Source organism: Canis lupus, chromosome 9 (assembly GCF_003254725.2).
Source record: "Canis lupus dingo isolate Sandy chromosome 9, ASM325472v2, whole genome shotgun sequence".
Lineage (NCBI taxonomy): Eukaryota > Metazoa > Chordata > Mammalia > Carnivora > Canidae > Canis > Canis lupus.
The window spans coordinates 10,919,269-10,945,483 of NC_064251.1; the positions used below are offsets into that span (position 1 = coordinate 10,919,269).

The window sequence follows — 26,215 nt, forward strand, 5'->3', positions numbered from 1 at the left end:
TTACGTTCTCTTGATAGTTGTACAGCTAGAATCACATTGTTATATTATTTTATTTTTTCTGTAGGATCTCTTGAAAAAGTAGGGAATATTACCCAAATCTAGAAGAACCAGAGGAAGATGTTCTAACTGTAAGAGTGAACACAGCAAATACACTCACTACTCCAAACCTGAATGAGGTGAAAACAAATAACTTGAATCCTTTAAAAAACACTGGGCTAATTGCTTGTCCTGTCAAGTTGATGAACTCCTGGCTTTTATTTTCAAAACTTGCTTTCATTCCTGTAACACCGACATTTGTAGGTCAGATTTAAATCATAGCCTTTGAAGTATCTATCTTGTCATAACTCTTAATTTTCTCTTCTTCAGTTTTTCATAGATCTTAACCTGCCAGGGCTTCATTCATCAGTGTAATTCAAAACAGTCTCTGATATTTTCATCAATCTTGACAAAATCTCACATCTTTTGCAAGAGGTGCAGTTTCCTTTTGCATTAATGTTGAAGTTGCGACATTAATAACTGTAATTAGCAAGTGAATATACACTGCATGGAAATCAATAAGAAACACACCAGAAATGAAATTAGGGCCAAGGGCATAATGAAAATGCAATGGATGTGATTGGGAACTGGTTTTCTAAGTAATTGATAAAGTAATCTCCATTCAAGAACCTATATTTGGGCACTTCATTTGCAAAAAGAGGCTGAACAAAATCTAGTTATATTTATGGTCTAGGACATAAAAGATAAAGCATGAATGCACAAGATATCTGGTATTTAACAGGAAAATCCATGCTTTGTCATGTTTTCCAAAAAACAGTCATAATGGCAAGCTGTTTACATAAAGAATATAAAGAGAAAAAAGAAAGTCGCTTTTCAACAAGAAAGAAGAAAAATAATTGTAAGAAATGTCTCCTGTGTTAACAAGGGTTTGGACACCGTTCCCTTTATCAGAATATTTCTTATTTATTTGGGACTATAAAAAGGAGAAAATGTTTTATTCTTTGAGATTGTTCATTACCTTAACATGTAATTATAAAGATACTTGACATGTTGGCAGAGAACGTTTTCTGCTTCAAAACCGTGTCCCCATTCAAATAGTAAGAAACCCAGTCCTGGATCAGGAAGATGGACTCATTTTACTGTAAACCCAAAGTCTTTCCATTTACATTGAAATATAGAAGATTATAAAGGAGTTTTTTGAAAATGTTATTTTGTTTCCAAATGTTACTAAACTAAGTGATTTCAGGTTAGTCAGACTTTGAAGTACAAACATCAATGATGACTCTTCCAGATGAAGTTTTAGGATTGCTGGGACACAGTGGAGCCAATAAAAGTACTTCTATTAAAATGGTTAACAGGAGACACAAAGCCAACTGCCAACTGGAATAGTATGTGAAGGAACCAAGCTCATTGCCAGTGGAAATTTCATTTTAAATATCAACAGCATCCTCTATATTGTTCTATCAGTAAATTGAATGATTTTTTAAAAAATGAATTTTAAAAAAAGAAATGAATGAATAGGGACCCCTGGGTGGCTCAGTGGTTGAGCATCTGCCTTAGGCTCAGGTCATGATCTCGAGGTCCTGGGATTGAGTCTTGTATCAGGCTCCCCGCAGGGAGCCTGCTTCTCCTTCTACCTATGTCTCTGCCTCTGTCTCATGAATAAATAAAATCTTTTTTAAAAATAGAATAAATAGATGAAAGATTGTATAAAATATCTCTGTGTGCTCAAAAAATAGTGACGCTTAATGGCCACTTTTTTTTTTTTTTAAGAGAGAGAGCACACAAGTGGGGAGGGTAGGGGCAGAGGGAGAGGAAGGGAGAGAATCTTTTTTTTTTTTTTCTAGAATTTAATTTTATTGTAGTACATTAAGAGTCATGTATGCCAGGAAAGCCAGTAATTATTCATAAGCTTAGTAGTTCACCACAGTTTTAGAAAGCACATAATACATTCAAATAAGGCATTACAGAAAGTTTTGTAAAGAATTAAATGTGTCCTGCAATCCTTTTTAAAAGCCTTGGTCCATTCTGAAAGATCAACATTGAATTTTAAAAAATCAAAAGAAAAGTTTTTTCCCACAAAAATACACGAAGAACCACTTGCTGGCATTTATATTTTGAGTGCCTGGGATAACAGGCCGGTGTTCAAAGGCAGTTCATAACAGGTTGTACCAGGCCTCGTTGCATCTGATTTAGCACCAAGTAAGAGTAAATATCCCACTGAAGATGTAGCTGATTTTTTCATCCACCTCTCATCGCCCCACTCTTCCTGCCAGGCCACAGGACATAAGCACGCATCCTTGTTGCCCTACGAAGAAATCAAATTCTCTTCGCTTTTAAAGGGCTACTTACTCAGGCTACACACACAGGTGGAGTTCTTGCCCTGCTGACGGTGGCAGGGAAAGCCAGCAGCTGCCCGCTGCTTTCACTAGGAATAAAGTCCTTCAACAAACTCAGTTACCTTCCTGGTCCTTTCTAACGTCTCATGTAAATCCTTTTAATTGCTACTAATTTGATTAGTTTACTAATTTTGATTGTTTACTAATTATGATTGTTAAGTGTGTCAGGGAAATTCTCCCCAGGCATAACTGATCTATTTCTACTTCCTGAGGACCCAGTATGCTTGCTTTTATGTAGGGCCATGGGTTTGCTTTTCTTCTTGTATTTTAATTTGTCACTCATCACAGCAGATTTTACATAGTGATCAAAAAGAGAAACTGGCAAGTAGATCCTAAAGCACATACTTATACTTCTTAACCTGAGTAATAATCTGAAAACACAAGACTAATTACATTTTCTGTTGATAATTCAACCTCAGTGCTTTTGTAAGAACTTCCAATGTCAATTTCTAATAAATCATTTTTTTCAATACACATGTTCTCAAAACCTGTCATAGGAAAGTAATATTTTCCTATATGCTAATTTAACACAATTTTATAGCAGACTGAAAATTCTGAATAAACTGAAAGTTTGTTTATGACATAATAAATACAGTATATACGGTTAAGTTTTTAAGTTTCTTACTGTAAAGGCAACAGTGAATTTGCATCCTGAAACTAATCTGCATATCTGAAGCTTATCAGATAGACACAGTGATTAATCTGAACGTGCCCTTCGAAGTCATTAAGCAGCGTCTCACCGCGCGCTGGATTCATCCGGCCAGCGGCCGAGTCTACAACATCGAATTCAACCCTCCCAAAGCCGTGGGCATTGATGACCTGACAGGGGAGCCTCTCATTCAGCGGGATGATGACAAGCCAGAGACGGTTGTCAGGAGACTCAAGGCTTATGAATTCCAAACACAGCCGGTCCTGGAATATTACTGGAAAAAGGGAGTATTGGAAACCTTCTCTGGAACAGAAACCAACAAGATCTGGCCCCATGTGTATGCTTTCCTACAAACAAAAGTTCCACAAATAAACCAGAAAGCATCAGTTACTCCATGAGGAAAAGTGTACATCACCAGTAAGATGAGCAGAGACTCCTCACCTGTGCATTTAGAAGCTCCGTGTTCTGAGACTGGCATGTATGAATTCTTTGAAAATTATATTAGTTTCACTTCTACTGATTTCATTCTGGAAATTAAGAATGGGCCAAATGAGTCCGATACTAAGATTCATCTTTTTGTCTACCCAGGGTATCTTCTATGGGTATGTAATTTAAAAACATCAGATGTCCTAATTAAAAGAGCAATTGGTAGTAATATTGACTTTTGTTCAGAAGAGTAAGTGGTTGATAAAAAATTTTCTTATTCTTTGGAGAAGCTAAAAACATTTCCATGTCACTCGGTAAAGTATCTCATCAGAGAAATGTGTTGTAGACTGATGCCAAAACCCAGCATCGTTAGCACTGCGGTACATGGTTTTGTGAAACACTATCAAATTCTAGAAGGGAGAGAACCTTAAGCTGGCTCCACGCTCAGCACAGAGCCCCGTATGGAGTTCGATCTCACGACCCTGAGATCATGACCTGAGATGAAATCAAGAGTTGAAGGCTTAACTGACTGAGCCACCCAGGTGCCCCTATGGCCACTTTTTAAAAATTCAAGTAAAATTAATATGCAGTGTTGTACTGGTTTCAGGTGTACAATATAATGATTGAACAACTCTATATATCACCCAGTGCTCATTACCCAGTACTCTTAATCCCCTTCACCTATTTCACCCACCCACCCTCCACCAACTTGGCAATCACTAGTTTGTTCTCTATATTTAAGAGAGTTTTTTGTCGGTCTCCTTTTTTCTTTGTTCATTTGTTTCTTAAATTCCACATATGAGTAAAGTCATATATTTTTTGTCTTTCTCAGACTGACTTATTTCCCTTAGCATTGTATCTTCTAGATCTATCGACATTGTCCCCGGAGGCAAGATCTTTTTGTTTTCTATGGCTGAGTAGAAATATGTATATATCTCATATCTTTATCCATTCATCTATCAATGAGCACTTGGGTTGCTTCCATAATGTGACTATTGTAAAACTGCTGCAATAAAATATGGGAGCATTTATCTTTTTGAATGAGTATTTTAGTTTTCTTTGGTTTAATACCCAGTAGTGAAATTACTGGATCATAGAGTAGTTCTATTTTTAATTTTTTGGGGAACTGCCATACTGTTTTCCACAGTGGCTGCACCAGTTTATGTTCCTATCCACAGTGTATGAGGCTTAATGGCCACTTTTATCTCCTTTAGTAGAAGGAGGATTGGAACAAAAGCTGGATGTGGATCTTACATTGTTCAATGCAGGTGGTTTTACAAGGCTGTAGAACATCACTAGGGCAACAGGAAGATGAAACCCTCAAGTTTTGGGGGGTATTGTCCTCAGGAAAACTCACTGTGGCCCAATCTTACAATGCAAGATCACCTGAGTTGTATGTGGTCGTGAAAGGAATAGGCAAACAAGATGCTACTCCTAGTACTTCAGGGGAGGGAGGGAAGCCTCATTCATACTTTGTAGCAGGAGGAAGAGAGGAACCTGTCACTTCCTCATTAAATATGGAAGAAAATCGTAAACAAGGTCTTTACATTTTCATGCAAATAAAATGATTAAAAATCTAAATAACGAAATCATAAGATTTAGTGTTTGCTGTGATGTGAATGGTCCTTCAATATATTATTTTTAAGTTGATCGTGCTAGGGTTTTCTATATTGTTGGTTTAGGTAAGGATATGTGGCTTATGGATAATTACAGTGGTTTTTTTGTCAGGTTGGTGGAAGCGTTCAAGATTCAGGAAGAACTTGAATTTCCTGTGAAGGCTTTATCTGAGGGAATAAAGAGGGAGGTAGGAAGGGGGCTTGGTTTTACTTTGTGTACCCCACAGATAAGAGCCAGATACACTGTTCCTCTTACAACTGTGCTTCATGCTGAGCATCCTGGGAGACCCATCAGTGGTGTTTCTGGACATGCCATCCTTGAGCATGGACCCTGGGCGACAACAGCAAATGTGGTGAGGGGTGTTCTATTAAGTGTAGAGTTAGTAGTATGATCCTAGAGTTAACAATATATAATATATATATATATATATATATATATATATATATATTTTACATTTGCTCCATTTATCTTTGAGGCTCACATCCTCTATTATTTAATTCATTGAAACTCAATATAGTTTTTTAAATTCCTCAAGGAAGGAAAAATAGATGTTTTAAGAATCTAAGAGAATCTTAAATATATTTGCTTGGATTTTCTTTTTCTTACTCCTCTTCCCTTGCCTCTTCTTCTTCTGTTTTTCAGTTATTGAAATAATACAATGTGGTGTTTCTCTGCACTCCAAGTTTTTTTAAACAAACATTATTCTACTCACTGTTTCCCAATCTTCAACTTTTCATTCTATGAAGCCAATTGATGTGGTAATATTACATAATGCAGTACAGTTTTTGTTCTCTCTCTCTAGAGCAAAGATTTTTTTCCCTTGTAACTGGAATACAAAATTTTCTATTTAGTCCTCATATTTCTTTCCATTTACCTATTTTCCCAAATTACTTTCTAAGTGTGAACAATTCCTTGCTTTATCTTTAGACAGGCAATTCAAGCTATTGTTAAAAACACAGAGAAGGGTGCCCTTCTGACCACCCACTCCATGGCAGAGGCTGAGGCCATGTGTGACTGAGTGGCCATAATGGTGCTGGAAAGCTGAGGTGGGTGCCCATCCCTGTTCACATTCACGCCCCAAGTTCTTACAGAGAGAATTACAGTTCACTGTGAACAGCTGGTGCTCTGCAGCAACTTGATCTATGAACAAACACCTTCTACTTTTGCAACTGAGGAAGAAATGAAAAGATAAATGGTTTTTTTCTCCAAACCTTTTTTTTTTCTCTTCCCTGGATTAGATTGATTTCATTTAACATCTGAAAAGCAAATTTGGTGAAAATTATTTTAAAAGTAAAAATGAAGGCTCCCTCTTGAGTGGAGCCTCTCTCTATGGAGCCTCTCTATGGAGCCTCTTGAGTGGAGCCTCTTGAGTGGAGCCTCTTCTTTCTTTCTTTCTTTCTTTCTTTCTTTCTTTCTTTCTTTCTTTCTTTCTTTCTTTCTTTCTTTCTGAGAGAAAGCACAAGCAGGGGGAGCAGCAGGCAGAGGGAGAGGGAGAAGCAGGCTCCCCACTGAGCAGGGAGCCAGATGTGGCGCTTGATCTTGGGACCCCAGGATCATGACCTGAACCAAAGGCAGACGCTTAATCGACTGAGCCACCCAGGAGCCCCACATGGATATTCTGAAGCTTTTTCCACAGGTTGCTTGACAAGAAAGGTAAAGGACATTTTTGGCTTGGGTGACAAGTACAGAGGTTTTCCAGCACACTTGATTTAGTCTTGGATGAATCTGTACAGGAAGAGAAAGGCTGAGCTGGCTTATTTATAATAAAACAAGTTGTTTGAGGTCACTTGGATGCAGAGAAAAAAGAGCAATTGAAAAATTATTTTCAGTGAGTGTTTCATATCTCAGAAAAGGTGGGTGGGGTGTGTGTCCACGCATGTGCCTGTGTGTAAATGGTGGAATGGTTCAAAAATTAGGAACAAAGAACAAACTAAATCATGAATATAATTTTTTTAATAGACAGTGGGGGTGGGGTGGCCTGGGTGGCTCAGTCGAGTAAGCATCTGCCTTTGGCTCAGATCATGATCCCAGGGTCCTGGGATTGAGCCCTGAGTCAGGCTCCCTGCTCAAGTGCAGAGCCTGCTTCTCCCTCTCCTCCCCACTTGTGTTATTTCTGTCACTATCTCTGTCTTTCTTGCTCTCAGATAAATTAAAAAAAAATAGACAATGAAGATTATGTATCAACCTATGACATTTTACCGAATGTGAAATTGCATCAAAAGCTCCAATAACACACACTCATATGCTTAAGAAAGATTGACTCTATCTTAAATCAATTGATTATTGGCCATTTAATCCTCTCTATGGTTCTTTTACATTAGTGTGGTTAGCTATCAGTTACAAGCAAGAATAACCAAACCCATGTGAATAGCAGTATGAAGTTGAATTGAATTGAAAGAAGTACAGGGGGGAGCCTGGGTGGCTCAGTCAGTGAAACCTCAGACTCTTGATTTCGGCTCAGGTCATGATCTCAGGGTCATGAGATAAAGCCCTGTGTCAGGCTCTGTGCTGGGTGGACTCTGCTTGGGATTCTCTCTTTCCCTCTCTCTCTACCCTCCCCCACTTGCATTCTCTCTCTAAAATAAATAAATAAATGAAATCTTTGTGTGTATGTGTGTTTTTTTTTTTTTAAGGAAGATGTACAGAGTTTTCTTATGTATTATTTCTATTCATTCTTTTTTAAAAAGTAATGTTTATTGAGGAGCACCTGGATGACTCAATTGGTTGAGCATCTGACTCTTGGTTTTGGCTTAGGTCATAATCTCATGGGTCATGGGATTGGGCCCTGCATGGGGATCCATGCTTAGCAGGGAGTCTGCTTGAAGATTCTCTCCCTCCGCCCCTCCCCTCATTTGTGTGCACTCTCTTCCTCAAATAAATGAGTAAATAAATCTTTAAAAAAATACTTCTTGAATACCTACTATATGCTGGAGACCATGTATAGAGCAGTCAGTAAATAGAGAAGATTCCTATGATGCTTATAGTCTTTGGAGGACAAGGATATTAAGCAAGTGAAGATACAAAGAAATGAGGAAATGCCATTAAGGTAGAACTTTAAGCAGTCCACAGCTCTGAAAGTTGACTCAAGGTTCTATGTGATACTGAGTATTCTACAACACTGCCAGAAGCTATCGGAGACCTGAGAGGGAGCTTTACCCATTATGTTACAATAAGCTTTTGAATGGGCCAACAGCAGGGTTTAGGTTGAGAGGCTATTCCTCCATTTTCTTTACATAAATAACCTACTTAGCTTTTTAGTTTTCTTTTTCTTGTTTCTTCTAAAAATAAAACATTTTGTGATAAAATATATATATATATATTGAAAAATGTACTTTATTTCAGCAGATATTTAACCACCTACCATATGAGCCTCTGTGCTAGGCACATAATGCAACTAAAAAATGTTCATGTCTAGTTTTTGTGTTTAATAGACAATGCTGCAGATCCCATACGGTAGCTACAGATGTAGTAATGGAAGAGGAAGGTCAAGAAAATAAGGTCAAAGATATCCAGGCCTTTTGGAATTAAAGGTCATTAGTGTCTAAATTCCATCAATGGCATTTCAGTCTACAGGCAAACTTCCTAGAAGTTGGAATTGGAGACAGTTTACTCATCTGATTATTCTACTTTCCCATCTGACATTAGGATAGAACTTCGTGAAATACATTCAGTGTAAACGAGTTTGTTAACTTCAATCTTTTCTACTAAAAGTGTCTAGAGATGGAAAAAAATAACATGTGTGAGCAGACTGATAATGGTAGTGGGTGTGGAAAAGGAGTGGTTGGATTATAAGAATTTAGCCATGTTTCTCCTCTGTATCTAGAGACACTGGTCTATGTCTGCACACCTTCTTGGCAGTTTTATCCCTATAGCAGAGAGGGGGAAAAAGTGTCTCACCAGGCCCTGTGGCCTGGTTAACACTGTCACTGTGATGAACATACAGTAGCCCATTAGGGACACTGCAAAAAAAAAAAAAAAAAAAAGTGAAATTGATCTAATCAATTGCCAAGAAAGTCTACCAACAACCAACCACTGTGCTGCACAACCTAGACCCCTATGTTATGTGCCATTAATGGAAGAGATCATTGGCTAGATGAGGAGAATTGGACGATAGAAAGACTGAACCTTACGTGGAATAATAAGCAAAGTTTCCTAAAGAAAGAAAAATTAGCTATGTTTCAGGGAAGACCTTAAAATACTATTTAGAATTTTGCTTCAGTCACATTTGGGAGTGCTTGCTGAGCTTACAATTTTTCCTTTTTCAAGGACAGCTTTATTTCTTTTTTGGCAACTCACAGTGTGGACCTCTAGTAGCTGTACCTACATCATGAGACTCCAGGCTAGTGATTACAACAAATCCAGGCAGGAGTCATTTGAGATCTGTCCCAGAGGTTTGAGCAAGAACAGAGATACTGGCAGCTGGCATACCTCTAGAGAGATCCACAGACTCTTGGTGCTGAGATTGTGTTTTAGAGTCATATTGATCTAATCCTGGTGGTGGCTCCTAGTCACTCTGACCACACTATGCTTATTTGTACATGTTCTTCACAAAGCATATAAGCAACATACAGAAGCTTATGAGAGGAAAACATACAAAAGGAGAAGAAATAGAAAGGTAAATTTATTGCTGTGGCTAAAATTCTAGGAAACTTGTGGTTCTAATATGCTGCCAAAACTCCTAAATTGTAGTTTACTTGAAAATTTTCTTTACCTAGAAAATGAATTATGAACACATACTTTGTTTTGCTTCAATAAAGCTTTGATATAATCCTAGATAGCCAAACCTCCCCAAAATCACAATCTTTCCAAACACAGTGAGTCAGCTCTCTGCCATGTACTTGAAAGTATTTATCAAACACTTCTGAAACTCAACTCTTGTTGTTTTTTTAAAAATTATTTTTAACTGAAGTACATCTTTTAGCTTTCTTTCAGCCATATTGTGCAAGAGGTAAATAAATTCTCTCTGAGAGGATCTTTATTTCATGCACATTTAACTGGGTATAGAATTTGAGGTTGACCGTTCATTTGTCTCAGTACTTTGACAACATTATTGCATTATTTATGACCTCATTTGGCTGCTGATTCTTAGTTGATAACTTGTCTTATTGTTTTTAAGTATTCCCTCTCTTCACTTTCTCCTCTCTCATATTTGCAGAACTCATCACAAAAATGTTAGTTGTTAGATTTTTGTTTTTAACTCTGGACACATTATCTTTTTTCTTAATCTGAGGGCCCATAACTTCAACTCTGGATAATTTTCATCCATCTTATCTTTGAAAATTTCTCTTATTTCTTCCATTTATTTTCCTTATTATAAAATGCCTATTAGACATGTACTGGACACCTCATTCTGTCTTTCATGTCTTTTAATTTGTCTTCAGTATTTTTCCATCTTGTTCTGTCTTTGCACTATATAATTTCTTCAGTTATATTTCTGGATTTTCTTGTCAGCTGTGCCTAATCTGCTATAAAACTTATCCATTAAAATTTTAATATTAACAATTATTAGTAACTTTAAATATCTATAAGTTCTAATGGGTTATTTTCCTATTAGTCTTCCTTTTCATTGCTTCCTATTTTAACCAATTTATGTTACTTCTTTAATACTAATAGTCTCATTTTGTTTGTCTGCTGATTCTCTTTTATGGTGGACTTTTGATCATGAGTTTAGCTGCTGGGAGGAATATTTCTTTAACTCTGTTGGTTTGTGCCCTGATTCCTGGACATATCTCTGTAGAATTGTTTCTATCTTCTCTGTGGGGCTCCAGAGTAATAGTAATAGTAAGAGGAAGAGGAGGAGGAGGAGAAGGGAAAGGAGGAGGAAGAATAGGAAGAGTAGGATTATCAGCAACAAGTAATGTTTTTTGAGTTTTTATGATTTTCCAGGCATTGTTTTTTGAATTTTAGTTATATCAATGAATTTAATTTCCACAGTAACCATACATACATATGTACATACATACACAATTATTATCTTGATGTTAAGGAGGGGGGTTAAATAGATTGTGCAAAGTCACACAGCTAATGCATGGCAGAGCTAGAATTCAAACCCAAGTTTGGCTCCAGAATGCAACCAACTGCTATGATATTTCCTATGTTTCCAGACATGCTACTATGCAGGGAGAATAAATTAGGATCTTTCTCCTATGCCCTGTATCTGGCATGTTCTACATACGGTTGAGTTTTTCATTTTCTATATTTTTTTAATCCAGAGATTGGGCAAAGAATACACATCCTTACTTTTCCTTGGGGGTATTGGTGGTTTTACTATTTCTATTTCTAGCACTGAGAAGTCCTGTGAAGCTTCTGGATTCATGCAGAGATATGAAATCCAGCTTCATAACCTGTCAAGTCTAGGTCACAAAGTTATTGAAACACCTCTTTGGACAGCTAGATTGCTGACATACCATTCTAGCCTTAATTTCTCTTTTTATTTTTAAGACCTGGGGATATTCCTTCCTTTCCTCTTTGTTTCTTCCATTGTTTCTTGGTTTCTTTTCTTTACCCTTTTCTTATTTATTTTTAAAGTTTGGTTCTAGATCTGAACAATTTCTCCTCCTCCTCCTCCTTTCTTTCTTCTTTCTTCTTCTTCTTCTTCTTCTTCTTCTTCTTCTTCTTCTTCTTCTTCTTCTTCTTTTCTTCTTTCTTCTTCTTCTTCTTCTTCTTCTTCTTCTTCTTCTTCTTTCTTCTTCTTCTTCTTCTTCTTCTTCTTCTTCTTCTTCTTCTTCTTCTTCTTCTTCTTCTTCTTCTTCTTCAATTTATTTTATCCACCATTTCAAGGTACTTCTAGCCAGAGTTTGGGTACTTCATTATATTAGGTTGCCATTTATGGGGAAATCGTCAGGCTTAAATGAAGAAAATGACCTCCCAAATAAAAATAAATCAGAGTAAATAAGTCAAGGAAGAGGAACAAAAAGCATATATAAGAAGCAATGGTACAAAGTAAAACTAATAAATTACAATCTAAATAATTTCTGATATTGTAGTTGTGAATTTTAGTTGTGTATGTGATATTGTAGTTGTGTATTGTAGTTGTGAATTTTAATGCAGTTATAAGCAAAGTGAAAATTCCTGAAATAGATTCCTAAAATAGAGTACATAGAGTCTAAAACAACAAGAACATTAATAAAAACCTGAACTATATTCCAAGTGATTGAAAAGAAACAGAATTTTTGTTTGAATCACTGACCTAATATTGATACAAAATTTTAACAGTGTTTTTGAACTCCCCCCACCATGAGACCTTTAGAACATCTTTATTACCTTTGTTTTTGCCAACTTTTAATGTAAAGACATGTAACATTTCACTGTTGACTTTTTAAAAATAGAACTAATTACCAAGAAAAGAAATATACATATATAATACCATAGCTTAATTTTTAAAAAAATTATCCTTTTTTTTTTCCAGAACAACTCTCAGCTTTATGATTATTAACATCTGTGGCTTGGGAGCCATGTCAAATATTTGAGATTTCCCAATTCATGGACTTTGACTTCCTGTTTTGCCATTTACTTTGGCAGGTCAAGAAAAGCTTGCAACTTTTTACAGAGAGATAGACTACGCAATGGGAGTTGAATAAATTTTATATTTTTCCCAGTCTTTATGCAAAAAAAAAAACTGACCTGAATCTTTTTAATATTTTCTTTAGTCCTTGGCACTCTGCTTACTTTTAGTTTGTTCGCATGCCCTCTGAAATCCTACATCCTGTATGAACAGAGCAGAGAAAGGAATTTGTTCATAATTATTCATTTGTCTAAATTAAGTGTTTCTCTAAGGCAGACTATGGATTGCTTAGCTTGATTAGGAAAAAAAAAAATCAGCTGCAGCACACTCTGCCCACTTAACACCAATTAGTCAAATATATCATTGGCAGTTGTGTTTAGGCATTAGTAGTAAAAAAGAATAATAAATAAATAAATAGCTAAAGATTTCTCATACACATTTAACTACTTTGTTTGGTTAGTGGCTGCTTTTACTTGTTTATTGCTCCGTTTCCCCATCTTGGTCTCATCATGTCCGACAGGCTAGTTCCAATTTCCTTGTTTACCATTTTACCCCTTATCCCTGAAGTTGAAAGGCCAAGTGCACAAACACAGGGTTTGTTTTATTCCCAACCAACCACCGAACCATCATTTCCCTGCAAATAATTGGCTTAGGGAAGAAGAAGCAGAAAACAAAACAAGTTCATCATGTGCAGCTTGGTCTGACTACACACCCTTTCAGAAAACAGGCTGGGTAAGACACCCATTTAAGGAATAAATGAAGAAGTAGCAATAAGGAAATTTTAATTGTTGCCGTACACAAAAAGAGAACTGTGCTTTGACAGTGTTTCCAGAGTACTTTCCTAATTTTTCTGACAGTAAGTAAAGTTCTATTTTGTTGTGCTATGCCAAATATGTGGGTGGACACTGCTGAAAATCAATCTATTTTTCAGATGTTTCCAAATATTCATATGTATTATATTGAAGAACTGATAATAAAATTTTTCTGTTTATTCCCAACCAACTCTTATTGTGTAGATACAACAGTAGAATATAGGAAAACTAGCTAAGGGAGAATTGTCTGAATATTTTGTCATGCAAATATAAAATAATTTAATTCTAAGATTAGAAAAACTGAAAAAAATCGTCTCTGTTGGCTTATGTGCAAACATTTGGGCAAAATTACTTTCCATGTGATTTCTTTCTTTCTTTTTCTCTTTCTTCTTTCTTTCTCTTCCTTTTCTTTCTTTCTCTCTGTTTCTTTGTTTCTTTCCTTCTTTATTCCTCCTTAGTTGGTTAGTTTGCCTCCTCAGTTATTCAGGCACTTCTGAATTCAGACAAATTGAGATGAGTTGTTTCTTCTTGTGTTTCATAATCAGGTTTCTGCTAGTTTGAGTCTGGATTCAGCTAGTTGAGCTTCAAGCTATTCAGTTTAATCTAGAAGATAAATACTATAGGAAAATAGTTCATTGGGGTTACATCTAATGGATATAATTAATTATTCAAATGAATTTAAATAATCAGAATTTTTGATTAATTTGATTGGCTCTGGCATTTCTATTTAAATGCAAAGAACAAAAAATTATTATTAATCAAATGAGATATAATTCAATTACTCCATATAGTTAGATTTCTGTTATAAAAGGTTAAGAAAATGTGAAGTATCTTACAGGTTCTAAAATCTAATGATATCTTTTCCATTGTTAAACTCTGTATTTCTGTAAAATTGTGATTTTTGTGGCCACTACCTCCCCACCATTACCCACTCTCTGAAATAACTTACTATGAGTATATTTGATGTAAAATTTTGCAGTCATGTATTATTAAAATAATATTTAAAAACCATTTTTCATAGTTCTTAGAAATCGGAAATATTTTCCCTAAAATATGAGCAAGATTTTTCTTTTTTCTTTTCTCCCCTACTTCCCAAGGTTTTTCTTATTACATTTACTGTTCTAGTTTATATTCCACTGTGTTTACTTTCTCTTTGTTTTTCAATGACAGGCTAAATGCATACAAAACAGAAAAGTGTGTATCAGCAAACTCAAGCACTTCTGTGCAAGAATTTTCTTCAGAAATGGAGAATGAAAAGAGAGAGCTTATTGGTATGTTTGAAAGTCTGCCTCTTTCTGCAGCTCACATATTTTTTTATTTCACTGCCTAACGATACTCTTATTTTATATTTTAAGTAGCAGACTGGATTTGTTGATTTTCAGGTTCTTCTAATTATACTTGTCAAACTGAGAGACTCATAGCAGTCTGTGACACATAATGTAGAATTGCAAAAAGACTAAAACTATTACTTGTTTTTTTTTTTTTTAAAAGAGAGTAAGTAAAAATTTAATTGCATGGTAAATTATAGCAACTTTTAAGGTTGTTACCATATGTAATAAAATTAGAGTAAGGAAATAATGAAAAGAATGCCTGGAAGATCAATAAATTTTAGTTTGGGGGACTTATTTTCAAAGCCATGAATTTTGTGCACAGATATTATTTCTAAGAATTATGACCAAGTAACACCACTAATTGTCAGTTTGCATTAGGTAGATAAGTAGGCCATATACAGCTCCAAATCTCAGGGGCTGATCTCAGCAAAGATTTATTTTTCACTTTGCTTACAATCTAAGGTTGGCAGTGAAACTGAAGTGGGTCTAGTAGGTGAAGGAATCTCCTTCACACAGCCATTCAGACCCAGCCTTCTTCATTTAGGGACACTGCTATCTCCCTAGACCTTAGAGATCTCCTTGGGATCCTCTATATCCCATCAGATGAACAAGAAGTACAGGGGCATCTGGATGGCTCAGTCATTTGAGCGTCCAACTCTTGGTTTCAGCTTAGGTCATGACCTCAGGGTTGTGGGATTGAGCCCCGTAGTAGGCTCCATGGTCAGGTGGTCAGGAGGAGTCTGTTGAGAATCTCTGTCTCCCTTTCTATCTGCCCCCCCTCCATGCTCTCTCTCTAAAATAAATAAATAAATAAATATTTTTTAAAAAAATCAAGAAGTACAGGGACTGAGACAGAATAAAGAAGGTTGTGCATGGTTCCATAAGCCAGGCCTTGAAGGGGCGCAAAGCATTTCTGCCCACATTCCATTGGCTAGAACTCCAATCACTTGGTCCTACTTGATTTCCAGAGGCTGGGAATGTTGTCTAGCATTGTGCTGGATCACTAGGCAGTCTCTACCACTCAGTTCCTTTTCATAATGTTTCATTTCCAATACAAAAATGTGACAACTGACGAAAACCTTATTTGCCACCATGAACTCTATCTGGGATACTCTGTGTCTTATAAACTGTAATGTCAGATGCCCATACATAAGAATTGTCATCCTATTAGTCATTCTGTTAGTTTCTATGATGGCTTCTGCAGTAGTTCACGATTTAATGTAAAAGTTTAATTCTAGTGTTGGAGAATGATATGTGTAGCAACTAGCTCAGTATGCATTTTTTGTTGGGTTCCTTTTGCTCTGAAGAGCAGAGAGCAAAGAGAAGCCAACCATGTGGCAAAATTGGAATCTGTCTTCAACAATTCTTTGGTATTGACTGAACTTTGTAAGGGAATATAATTTAAATTCATTCCTTTTTTCCCCCTATTATAGGAATGGGGGCTCCCAATACTTCTGGGACTGTACATGGGACTGCTTTCACATTTCAGAGAAAACATATATTTTCCTGAACTGCCTCCTCAAGATCTGGGAAGGGCAGATAACATTAGTAACTCTATAGATATTGTATATACACCTATCTCTGATCTAACCCAGCAAATAATGAATAAAACATCATTTGCTCCCTTTTTGAAAGGTAGGTGCACTAATGGCAATAAAGAATTACTGATATCATTTTATATCTTTTTGATACGATATATACATGTTTAATTTGAACTTACAGTGATCTATTGTGCTAATTATTTAGGTAACATGACAGCTTACAAATTTAATTAGTTTTTGCTTTCTCTCAAAACAAGTAGCCTTGTAAGCCCTTTCAGCTTGATTGGGGGTGGGGGGTCCAGTTTAGGGAGGTCTACATTTCTACTGGAATTTACCTAAAACAATAAATGTATAATTTCAGATTTGTAGAATAGTGTCTAGGAGAATATGTCATTTATGGGTTGCACATGTTATTAACATGGAAACACACTAAGATTGATAACTCAGGAAAAAAACATCTAAATAAAATAAATGAAATCATGGTTATTAAAAAGTAATTTCAGAACCATGAAAAGTAAGGAAAGATAATCTAAAGATGTCCTTTCTGCGTGTAGTTTACTTTGTAAACATCTTTAAAAACTTTCATTCTAAATGAAGTCACTATGCCACTGAGATAACTAAGATAAAATATATATTTCACTCTTGGGCAAGGTGGCTGCAGTTTGGCTGTCTACTCTCTGAATCCTCGATTTCTAATGGATAACATTGCTGGCTGTTAGAAATAGTCACTCCCTCATAAGGCAAAGATCAGTTGAGGTGTCTTTGCTCCAGTAATCTGACATCTGGAATTCCCTAACTATATAAAACTACTCCAATTACCTCTACTTTTGTATCCTAATTCTCTTATGCACACTTACCCCAGCATAATATTTTTATGTACCTGAAACTTGCTGTAATACTTGCTGTTATTAAAAGAAAATACTAAATTCTCATGCATGTCTCCTGAGTCTAGAATCTAAACCATTAAAAAAAAATTTCCCTCCTTGTCTTTGGGGTAAATTTAATTTAAGTGGAAAATGATTTTAGCTTAATTCCAGTGAGAAATATATGATGACACAGCTGGATATCACATTCCATTTTGGTAAAACTCTCTACAATGCTCTCTATTTTTACCTTGTCATTCACAGAAAGAAGGGTCATTGGAGTACCCAATCAAAAATCCATGGATAAAATACTTGTAGACAATACCTCAGAAGTCATTGGAATAATCTTTCATGACACTTTCTCTTATAAATTAAAATTTTTACAGGGATATCACATTCCATTTTTGGAGGAAGATCCTTCCACAGGTGACTTTCAATATAAAATATTTTTCATGTTTCTAACGTAAGAAATAGGTCAGGTTGGGCAACAGAGATGTTTTTGATAGAACATGAGAAAATAGGGGCACCTGAGTAGCTCAGTCAAACACCTGTCTTTGGCTCAGGTCATGATCTCAGGATCTGGGATCCTGGGATCAAGCCTGCATCAAGCTCTAAGCTCAGCTTGTTCTCCCTCTGCCCCTCCCCCACTTTTGCTCCCACTCTATCTAAAAAAAAAAAAAAAAAAAAAAAAAAGAACATGAGAAAAAGCACGTTTTATTGCTAAACTTATTCCAAGGTCAGTCATATCTTGCTACTAGAAGAAAACTCTTAAAGCATTATTGAGTCATCCAACAGAAGTAAAGCGAAAGCATAAGTGCATGTTGCAGAGGATGCAGAGAGTGATAAAGACTGAGAGATCCTAGCCTCAGATGAGGTTCCAGGTTGCAAGAAAGGCACACATTGTACAATTAATGACAAGTGCAGAAAGGGAGACAGAACATGAAGACTCCTAACTCTAGGAAAAGAACTAGGGGTGGTGGAAGGGGAGGAAGGCAGGGGTGGGGGGGTTGGGGGGAGTGGGAGTGAATGGGTGATGGGCACTGAGGGGGGCACTTGACGGGATGAGCACTGGGTGTTATTCTGTATGTTGGCAAATTGAATACCAATAAAAAATAAATTCATTATTTGAAAAAAATGACAAGCGCATGGAAAGGTGCTGAGGGGTAGGAGATTTAGACAAGGGATTAGAGAAGCCCTACCTGGCAAAGTGAAGTTTAAACCAATAAGGAATAGCACATGGGGGTGAGGGTTGCTAAAGGCATTATATTTCAGATAGACAAAGAGCAAGTGTGAAAGAAAGTCCTGGGGTGACAACAGGCATCTGATGGTATATATGGAAGAAGAGCAGCTTAGCTGAACAAAGAATACAAAAAAGATGAGGCTGAAGTTACCCAAAGCTAGGTCCTATGACGCCCCACAAACCTAGAGTGATGGAGAGATGTGGAGGTACTTTAATCAGGGCAGAGAAATGATCAGACTCCCAAGCCTAAGTGAGCTCTCTGGATATAGCCCAGAGGATGAATTACAGAGAGGTCAAGGAGAATGCAATGAATCATACCAGGGAACCAATGGCGGCTTCGACCAGAGGCAGCTGAGGAGAGTGAGTGAATTTGAGGACATTTTAGGAAGCAGAATTGATATGATTAATAGAGTTGGTTCTTTTCCATTTTTTCACTGAGTGTCTACTTTGTGTCCTGCACTGTTCTGGCCCTGGGGATGGAAATGAGCAAAACATAGAGCCTGCTTGCATGAATCATTTCAATCAGGGGCAGGGGGGCAGGGTAAAAACAATGCCCTCTGCCAGGTGGTGTTTAAAGAACAAAGTAAAATAGAGAAGGCTTAGAAAATAGAGCCTGAAAGCTCTTTTAGTTGCTTTTATTTATGGTAGCTGGTAAAGACCTCTGCACTGAATTCACTTTTGAGAAGAGATAAGGATAGAGGGAAGGAGAGAGCCATGGATCCATCTGCAGGGAGAGCATATGAGCAAAAAAAGTTCTAGCACTAGAGTGCATTTAGCATTTTGAGGCCCAGCAAGGAGTGCAATGTGGTCAGAGCAGAGTGTTTCCTCTCATCTTCTTTTGACTTTCTAAGACTTTCTATACATGCTATGGTCTCCATGAATAAAAGTGCCTAATTGAAAACTCATTTGCTTCTTTTTTTCTATGTGGCTATAAGTTCTGACTGGTGGAGCCTCCTCTATATTATTTTCTCTTCAATTCTTGTTGTTTATTCTCTAATTGCTTTCATCTGATAATGTTGGTTATGCTTTTCCTTGTGCTTTTAGCTCATTGTTGGAATCGGTATGGTGAGTTTTCCTGTTCTCTGGCCAAATACTGGAGTAGTGGATTTGTGACTCTACAAACTGCAATTGATGCTTCTATTATACAGGTAAGAAAAGTTCTAATAATTAATGTAAACTAATTCCATAGGCATCAAAATTTTGATGAAAGATAATATATATATATTCAAGTTTTCATATGTTTATATAATGAAGCAGGTATACAAATGCTGCAGCTGGATTTAGGCAAAGGAATGCATTGTTATTAACTTTGAATGTTCAAGTAGCTTCAGAATAACAGGAAATTGCAAAAACAATGTACACGAAGGTTCACGTGCCCTTCACCCAATTTCTCCTAAGAGTAATATCTTGCGTAACCACAGAACAATATTAAAATCAGGAAATTGATGTTGGTATAATCTCCATAGTTTATTCAGATTTAATCAGTTTCTAATTTTTAAATAATGATTTTATTTGTTTAAATCTTACTTCAGATCACAACAAATCACTCTGTGATGGAGGAATTGATGTCAGTTACTGGTATAAATATGAAGACTTTACCTTTTATTTATAAAAACATTCTTCAAAAGGAACTCTTTATTTTCTACTGCCTGCTTAACTTTCTTCCATTTATATATTTTATAACACTTAATGCCACAAAAGAGAGAAAAAAGTGCCAGGATATGATGAAAATGATGGGTCTGCAAAAGTCAGCCTTCTGGTGAGTGAGTGATTCAAGCAGTACAAACGAATAATCGAAACTAGGAAGCAGTTAAAAAAAGTGTTATTATTTCAAAAAAATTATGGGTTAAGTTGGATACATTGGCTACTTTTTCCTTTGTTCTGATTTTTTGATTTAGTCCTTTTAAAATTTTGCTATGAAAAATGGGGATTACAATTTGCTGAGCACTTTTTCCATGCCATGAGTATATTAAGCTAATGCTGTGACAGAGATTATTCTATTAAGATCAAAGAGAATAAAAGAATTGTCTAATGTCAGATGGATGATGTTTATGGACCAGAGCTGGGACTCCAACCCAGCTGCCTTGATTGAAATTCTCCTGCTAGGTCTTCCCACAGTTATCATTTGATTTCTCCACACTCCCTCATATTGAAAAAAATGTATGATCCTATAATAGCTAGCTTGTGTGCAGAGGTATATATTTTTTTGCAGCACTTAAATGCCATATGTTGGAATTGAGATAGCATATAAATTGTGCCCAGCACATATAGCACTTAGGATGGCATATAAGAAGGACTTAATAAAAACATTTACTTCATATATTGATATATTTGTATCTTGCCTCATTCACAAATGATTTAAATTATTTTAATATTTTTTATCGTTTTATTTTTTAAAAAATATTTTATTTATTTGAGAGAGAGCACGTGCACACACCAGCAGCAGAGAGGGGCGGAGGGAGAGGGAGAAACAGGATCCCGGCTGAGCAGGTCACACATGGGACTTGATCCCAGGACCCCGGGATCATGACCTGAGCCAAAGTCAGATGCTTAACTGACTGAGCCACCCAGATGTCTCTAATGATTTTTAAATATATGTATATATATTTTAAAATGTATTTTTATGTATGTCTCTATGTGTGTGTATTTGTATTATAATAAAAATAAATAATTGAGGAATAGAAACAAGGCCTAACAAAATGAAGAGTAGGTAAGACTAGCAGATAAAAATGCAAATCATAAAAACTCTAAGCTTCCAACAGGCCAAAGCAGAGAATTCTGCAATGCAATCAGATGCAAAATCCACATTGCCCAGGAAACGGAAAAATAATCTGTTCATTTTAAAAGAAGTCTAACATTTTTCAATATTGAATCCTGGAAGATATTTCTTATTATAGTCCCCATATCAAGAAAATTACTCTTTATGAATGTAAGACTACCTGGAATGGATAAGGAGCTGTTTTTTGAACAATCTTTTGCAAGCTACATGTTCTCTGAAATAAAACTATGGTCTAGGAAATTTTATATTTCCTATAAAGTGTATTTGATTAAAAGAGGGAGTTTTGATTCTAAGATACCTTAATTGTGAATAGAAAAAGAGGGAACTGTTTCTGAAACCAAAAAGGAAGGAGAGGAATGGTTTGAATGGAATTTTGGCAAATGCAAAGGAATGAATGGAGTTTGTTAGGAGGGAAGGGGAGGAATCTGTGTAAAAGGACCATTTTTCAGTCTAGGGACCCTCTTGTGGGGCAGCATCCCTGTAGTCACCTGAGAATAGGTAGGCACAACTCAACTCTAGATTAAAATCAGAAAGGTATTGGATGTTTAGATGTGAGTTCATTCTCAGGATAAATGCTTCCTAGTATGCATGTAAACTAGATTTAGCAAAATGGATTTATAGGTCCTTAAAACTAAGAAGGAAAAAATCTGAAATGTCTTTATTAAGTACAGAGTGTTTATTGGAAATAAGTTTTATGACAACCTTTTAAAAAATAATGTAATAAATTTGAAATACATCAACATTTATTATTTCAGTGTGATACCTGAATTGCTTTGGTTTTATCATGAAGGTTTTCATAGCTTTAGTAACATCTCCCTCCACCCCAACTCCCTGCAATGAGCTCCCTTTTCTAGGTAATGTTTTAAATTCCTTAATTTGTAATTCTCCTATAGATTTTCAATTCCTACCTATAGTAGTTCCCTTCTGTACTCAGGAAGCGGATTCTGCAGAATGCCATATGCTTTCCAAAAATGCTGATGTTTCTAATAAAGGCTGAATCATTATAATGACATGACCTTTAAAAAAAAGGTCGAATAAGCAGTAATTAAACCTATTGTAGTGGGACATATTGATGCAAGTTCCTGCTTTCATTTTATTTTTTAAATTTTTTTTCAAGTTCCTGGTTTTAATACTCTCGCTATTTTTTTTCCAGTTGTTTAATTCTTATTCAGTTGACCGATTTTATGTACAGGAAAGAGCTCCGGACTGAGAAAGGACTGTGACAAATCTTAACTTTGTTACTGATTTACGTTGTTGACCTTGAATAGGTCCATTAAGTGGTAATAGGAACTACAGTTTACTTATCTGGAAAATGCGAAACGGGCTCAAACACCCTGTGGGCTAGTTAGATGGAAGATAGAATACTATTTCTTAATAACTACCTCATAAAAATGTGAATACCAGCACATCTAAAGCAAAGCAGCATGAACACTTAAGAATGTACCATAGGGGTGCCTGGGTGGCTCATTTGGCTAAGCATCGGCCTTCAGCTCAAGTCATGACCCAGGAACCCAGGATTGAGTTCCCTCTGCCCCTCCCCCTGCTCATGCTCTCTCTCTCTCAAATAAATAAATTAAATATTTTAAAAAAGAGTATACTGTAATTTATATCAGTTGAAAAAAGAAATCATAATAGGAAAAGCAATAATAGGATGGGCTTTGTGGAGTTATGAAATTTCAGTTTTTTACTGCTAGGGAGAGTGGAGGTCATGCCAGCTGGGATTCTCAAAAATGGTCAAATTATCATCTGCCCCTAGTGCTTCCATGGTTGCTTGATTGATCAGCAGATGTTAAATTTCCTTCCGCTTCTACAGTTAGAACATTTTGGTAATATGTAATCACACTTAAGATACAAAAATGACAAGTACAAGAGTGTTCTTGTTTTTTCTTTTCTTTTTAAAATTATTTTCAGAGGTAGAATTTAGTGATTCATCAGTTGCATAGAACACCCAGTGCTCATTACATCACGTGCCCTCCTCAATATCCATCGCTCAATTATCCCTTCTCCTCTCCCACCTCCCCTCCAGCAACCCTCAGTTTGTTTTTTAGACTTCAGCATCTCTAATGGTTTGCCACCCTCTCAATTTTTATCTTACTCTATTTTTTTCTTCCCAAGTACAAGAGCGTTCTTGGTAACAATGCATCAGAAATAAAAATCGGAAACAACTTAAATGTCCATGGACAGGAGAACATTGGAATATATTCAGACAATGAAATATTACACAGCAGTGTATAATATTGTATATGTTGATTGATAAAAGGCAAGCAGCAGAAGAATACATGCAAGATCATGCTATTTATGCAGTGTTCATACTATTTATAAAATATGTGAACACAGAACTTATGCCTAGCCAGTAGGCAGCAGCCCAGCCATGCCTATGTAATATTAGTAATATTTTATTTATTAATCTAGGTGGCAAGTAGATGGTAAATGTTGTACTATTCTTTAGATATTTTTGTACATTTTAAATATTTCATAATGGAATTAAAATAATTAAAATAATTTTTGTCTTTATGTAGGATCTCCTGCGGTTTAATCTATGCTGGTTTCATCTTCATTGTTTCCATAATGATGACAGTTATCATAACAGTTACCCAAATTATAGTCATGACAGGCTTCATGGTCATATTTACACTCATTTTCTTATATGGTTTATCTTTGGTAAGTTCATACATAATATTACCATATTCTCTGCTTTAGATCTTAGCTGTCTGTAGCAAAAATGAATTTCTCTGGAGGTCACTACAGTTATTTCTTTCACGTCCATTTTGTATGTGTGTGCATATGTGTGTGTTTGGTTGAGAAATCTCCATCAATGTGAGAAGATTATGTAATATAAATAAAATCGAACCTCTCTTTTGCATAAAATTCTGAGTTAATGAAATGATGCCCCCAAAAGAAAAAAATGATTCTAAAATTATTTTGACTTTAAGACTTTTCTAGATGATTTTAGAGGCTGCCCTTGAGGAGCGGACCCATCTCTTTTCACCAAAGATTCTCTGTAACAATGGTGGCTTTCACAGTATCTTTCTCTGACACATGACCTTGCCCTCACTTCCTGTGTCAAACTTCTTGCTTCGTAAAACAAGACCCTCTAAATTCTGCAGAGGGTGCATAGATGCTCTTTGTAATACATTAATGTAGGTTCTTTTTAAAAAAGATTTTATTTATTTATTCATGAGAGACACACAGAGAGAGGCAGAGACACAGGCAGAGGGAGCAGCAGGCTCCATGCAGGGAGCCGGATGTGGGACTCGATCCTAGGACCCTGAGCCTAAGACAGATGCTCAATCTCTGAGCCACCCAGGTGTTCCATTAATGTAGGTTCCTTCAGTGTTTCCAAGTCTGCATTTCTGTCCTTTTCTTAGCTCTCATACAACTTGTCCCCACCTTTTCTTCGTCAACTAAAGCCCAACAGTTGAGGAGGGCAAAAAAGAATCCTCTTTACAAAGAGGTTGAAGGAAAGGCTGAGCATTAATATTTTCATCACTGTCTCACTGATATATATTTATATTATGATCTAAAGATCCATATTTTATTGTGCTACCAATGATGCTCAGGGAACTAAATCTGTTTAATGGCTAGATGTCTTCTCTCTCTTTCAGATAGCTTTAACATTCCTGATGAGCGTGTTGTTAAAGAAGACTGTCCTCACCAATTTGGTGATGCTTTTCCTCAATGTGTTTTGTGGGACTATAGGATTCGGTGTGTATTATAGACAACTTCCTTCCTCTTTGGAGTGGATTTTGAGTATTTGCAGCCCCTTTGCCTTCACTGCTGGGATGAATAAGGTAAGAACATAGTTAATTGCTTTTTATTGAACTTTCAAAAGAATTTGATATTTCGTGACTTCATAATCACTCTTTCAATTTAAGAGCATTTATTCTAAACGATTTTACCCTAAAGCTAGATTTGAGAATGTTATTATTACTTTGTAGAAAAATCATCATCACACAAGGAAACTTAAATAAGAACATCTTGACTACAACAGATTTCATGTCTCAGATGTGTTTTCATTTTGAAGCCTTTTCTTCTTGTTTCTCAAGCTTTATATAATGAAGAGATTCTCTAGTTTACTAAAAAGCATTGTATAAACCTCTGCTTGAAACCTCAAGTCTGAAAAGTTTTCAAGACTATAAAGAGTTCAGCAAATAACAACAAAGTATATCAAAATACTCATGGACTAGATCAAGAAATAGAAAGATGCCACAATTCCAGAGCTCCTCCAAACACTCCTTCCTCCTAAAGGTGAAAGTGCTGTGATCATCATTTCCTGCCTTTTCATTTATCACCAATGTGTGTTCCTAAGTATAATTTTTTAGTGTTGCCTGTTTGAAACTTTATATAAGTGATAGTCTACACATTTTTTTGAAATTCTGGTTTTCTTCCCACTCAACATTATATTTTTAGATCCCATCCAGTTTCCGTGTAGCGCTAGTAGTATTCTATTGTGTGACTATACAATTGATTCTCTTGTTAGTGAACAAAAATATATTCCAGTTTTTGACTTGTATTAACTCTGCAAAAAAAAATTCTTCTACATATTTCCTAGTGAATATGGGCATTCAGTTGTGTTTGGCATATATGTAGGAGTTGAATAGTAGGACTTAAATATGGATATCTTAATCTTCATAGCTATGCCAAATATTTTTCCAAAGTGGTTACATCAATTTACTTTTGCACCAAGAGTTTCCGAGTTACATTTGCTCCAAATCTTCACCGGCATTTGACAACAGTCAGTCGTCCAAATTTTAGCTATTCTGGTGAATCTTCAATATTAATCCTTATTGTATTAATTTGCATTGTCTTGATTCTTTTTTTAATGAGTTTCATTCTTTTTCATATGCTTACTGACGTTTTGGTTTCTCCCTTTAATAAAGCGCCTATCCAGTTCTTTTGCCCATGTTTTAACCGACTTTTTAGCTTTTCCTTATCACTTTGTAGGAATTTCTTATATAAGCCAGATATGAGACATTTTTCAGTTATTTGTTGCTTTTTCAGTTATTTGATCTTTTTACTCTTTTAATGGTGCTTTTAATGAGCAAGTTTCTTAATTT

The 26,215-nt window shown here is 36.0% G+C and overlaps 2 protein-coding genes across 14 annotated transcripts in view; both read left to right on the top strand.

Moving 5' to 3' along the window:
• ABCA6 (ATP binding cassette subfamily A member 6) overlaps nt 1-26,215 on the top strand; it is a 114,559-nt gene that overhangs the window by 40,394 nt on the left and 47,950 nt on the right. For 4 of the 13 annotated variants that reach the window (XM_049113955.1, XM_035721586.2, XM_035721587.2 and 1 more), the window contains 7 exons: nt 14,575-14,675; nt 16,169-16,370; nt 17,404-17,565; nt 19,424-19,527; nt 19,912-20,138; nt 23,678-23,819; nt 24,764-24,949. In XM_049113955.1, coding sequence (XP_048969912.1) covers nt 14,580-14,675; nt 16,169-16,370; nt 17,404-17,565; nt 19,424-19,527; nt 19,912-20,138; nt 23,678-23,819; nt 24,764-24,949 — 1,119 coding nt within the window. In that variant the 5' untranslated portion in view covers nt 14,575-14,579. Of the gene's footprint in view, nt 1-13,166; nt 13,449-14,574; nt 14,676-16,168; nt 16,371-17,403; nt 17,566-19,423; nt 19,528-19,911; nt 20,139-23,677; nt 23,820-24,763; nt 24,950-26,215 lie in introns of those variants that run through there. The other 9 variants (XM_025436577.3, XM_025436579.3, XM_035721588.2 and 6 more) reach the window with 8 other exon arrangements.
• Nucleotides 3,042-5,004, top strand: LOC112652959 (GTP:AMP phosphotransferase AK3, mitochondrial-like; the record flags this gene model as incomplete). Its single annotated transcript, XM_035720579.2, has 1 exon — nt 3,042-5,004. A coding segment is annotated over one exon (402 nt), but the record flags the coding sequence as incomplete, so codon positions are not given.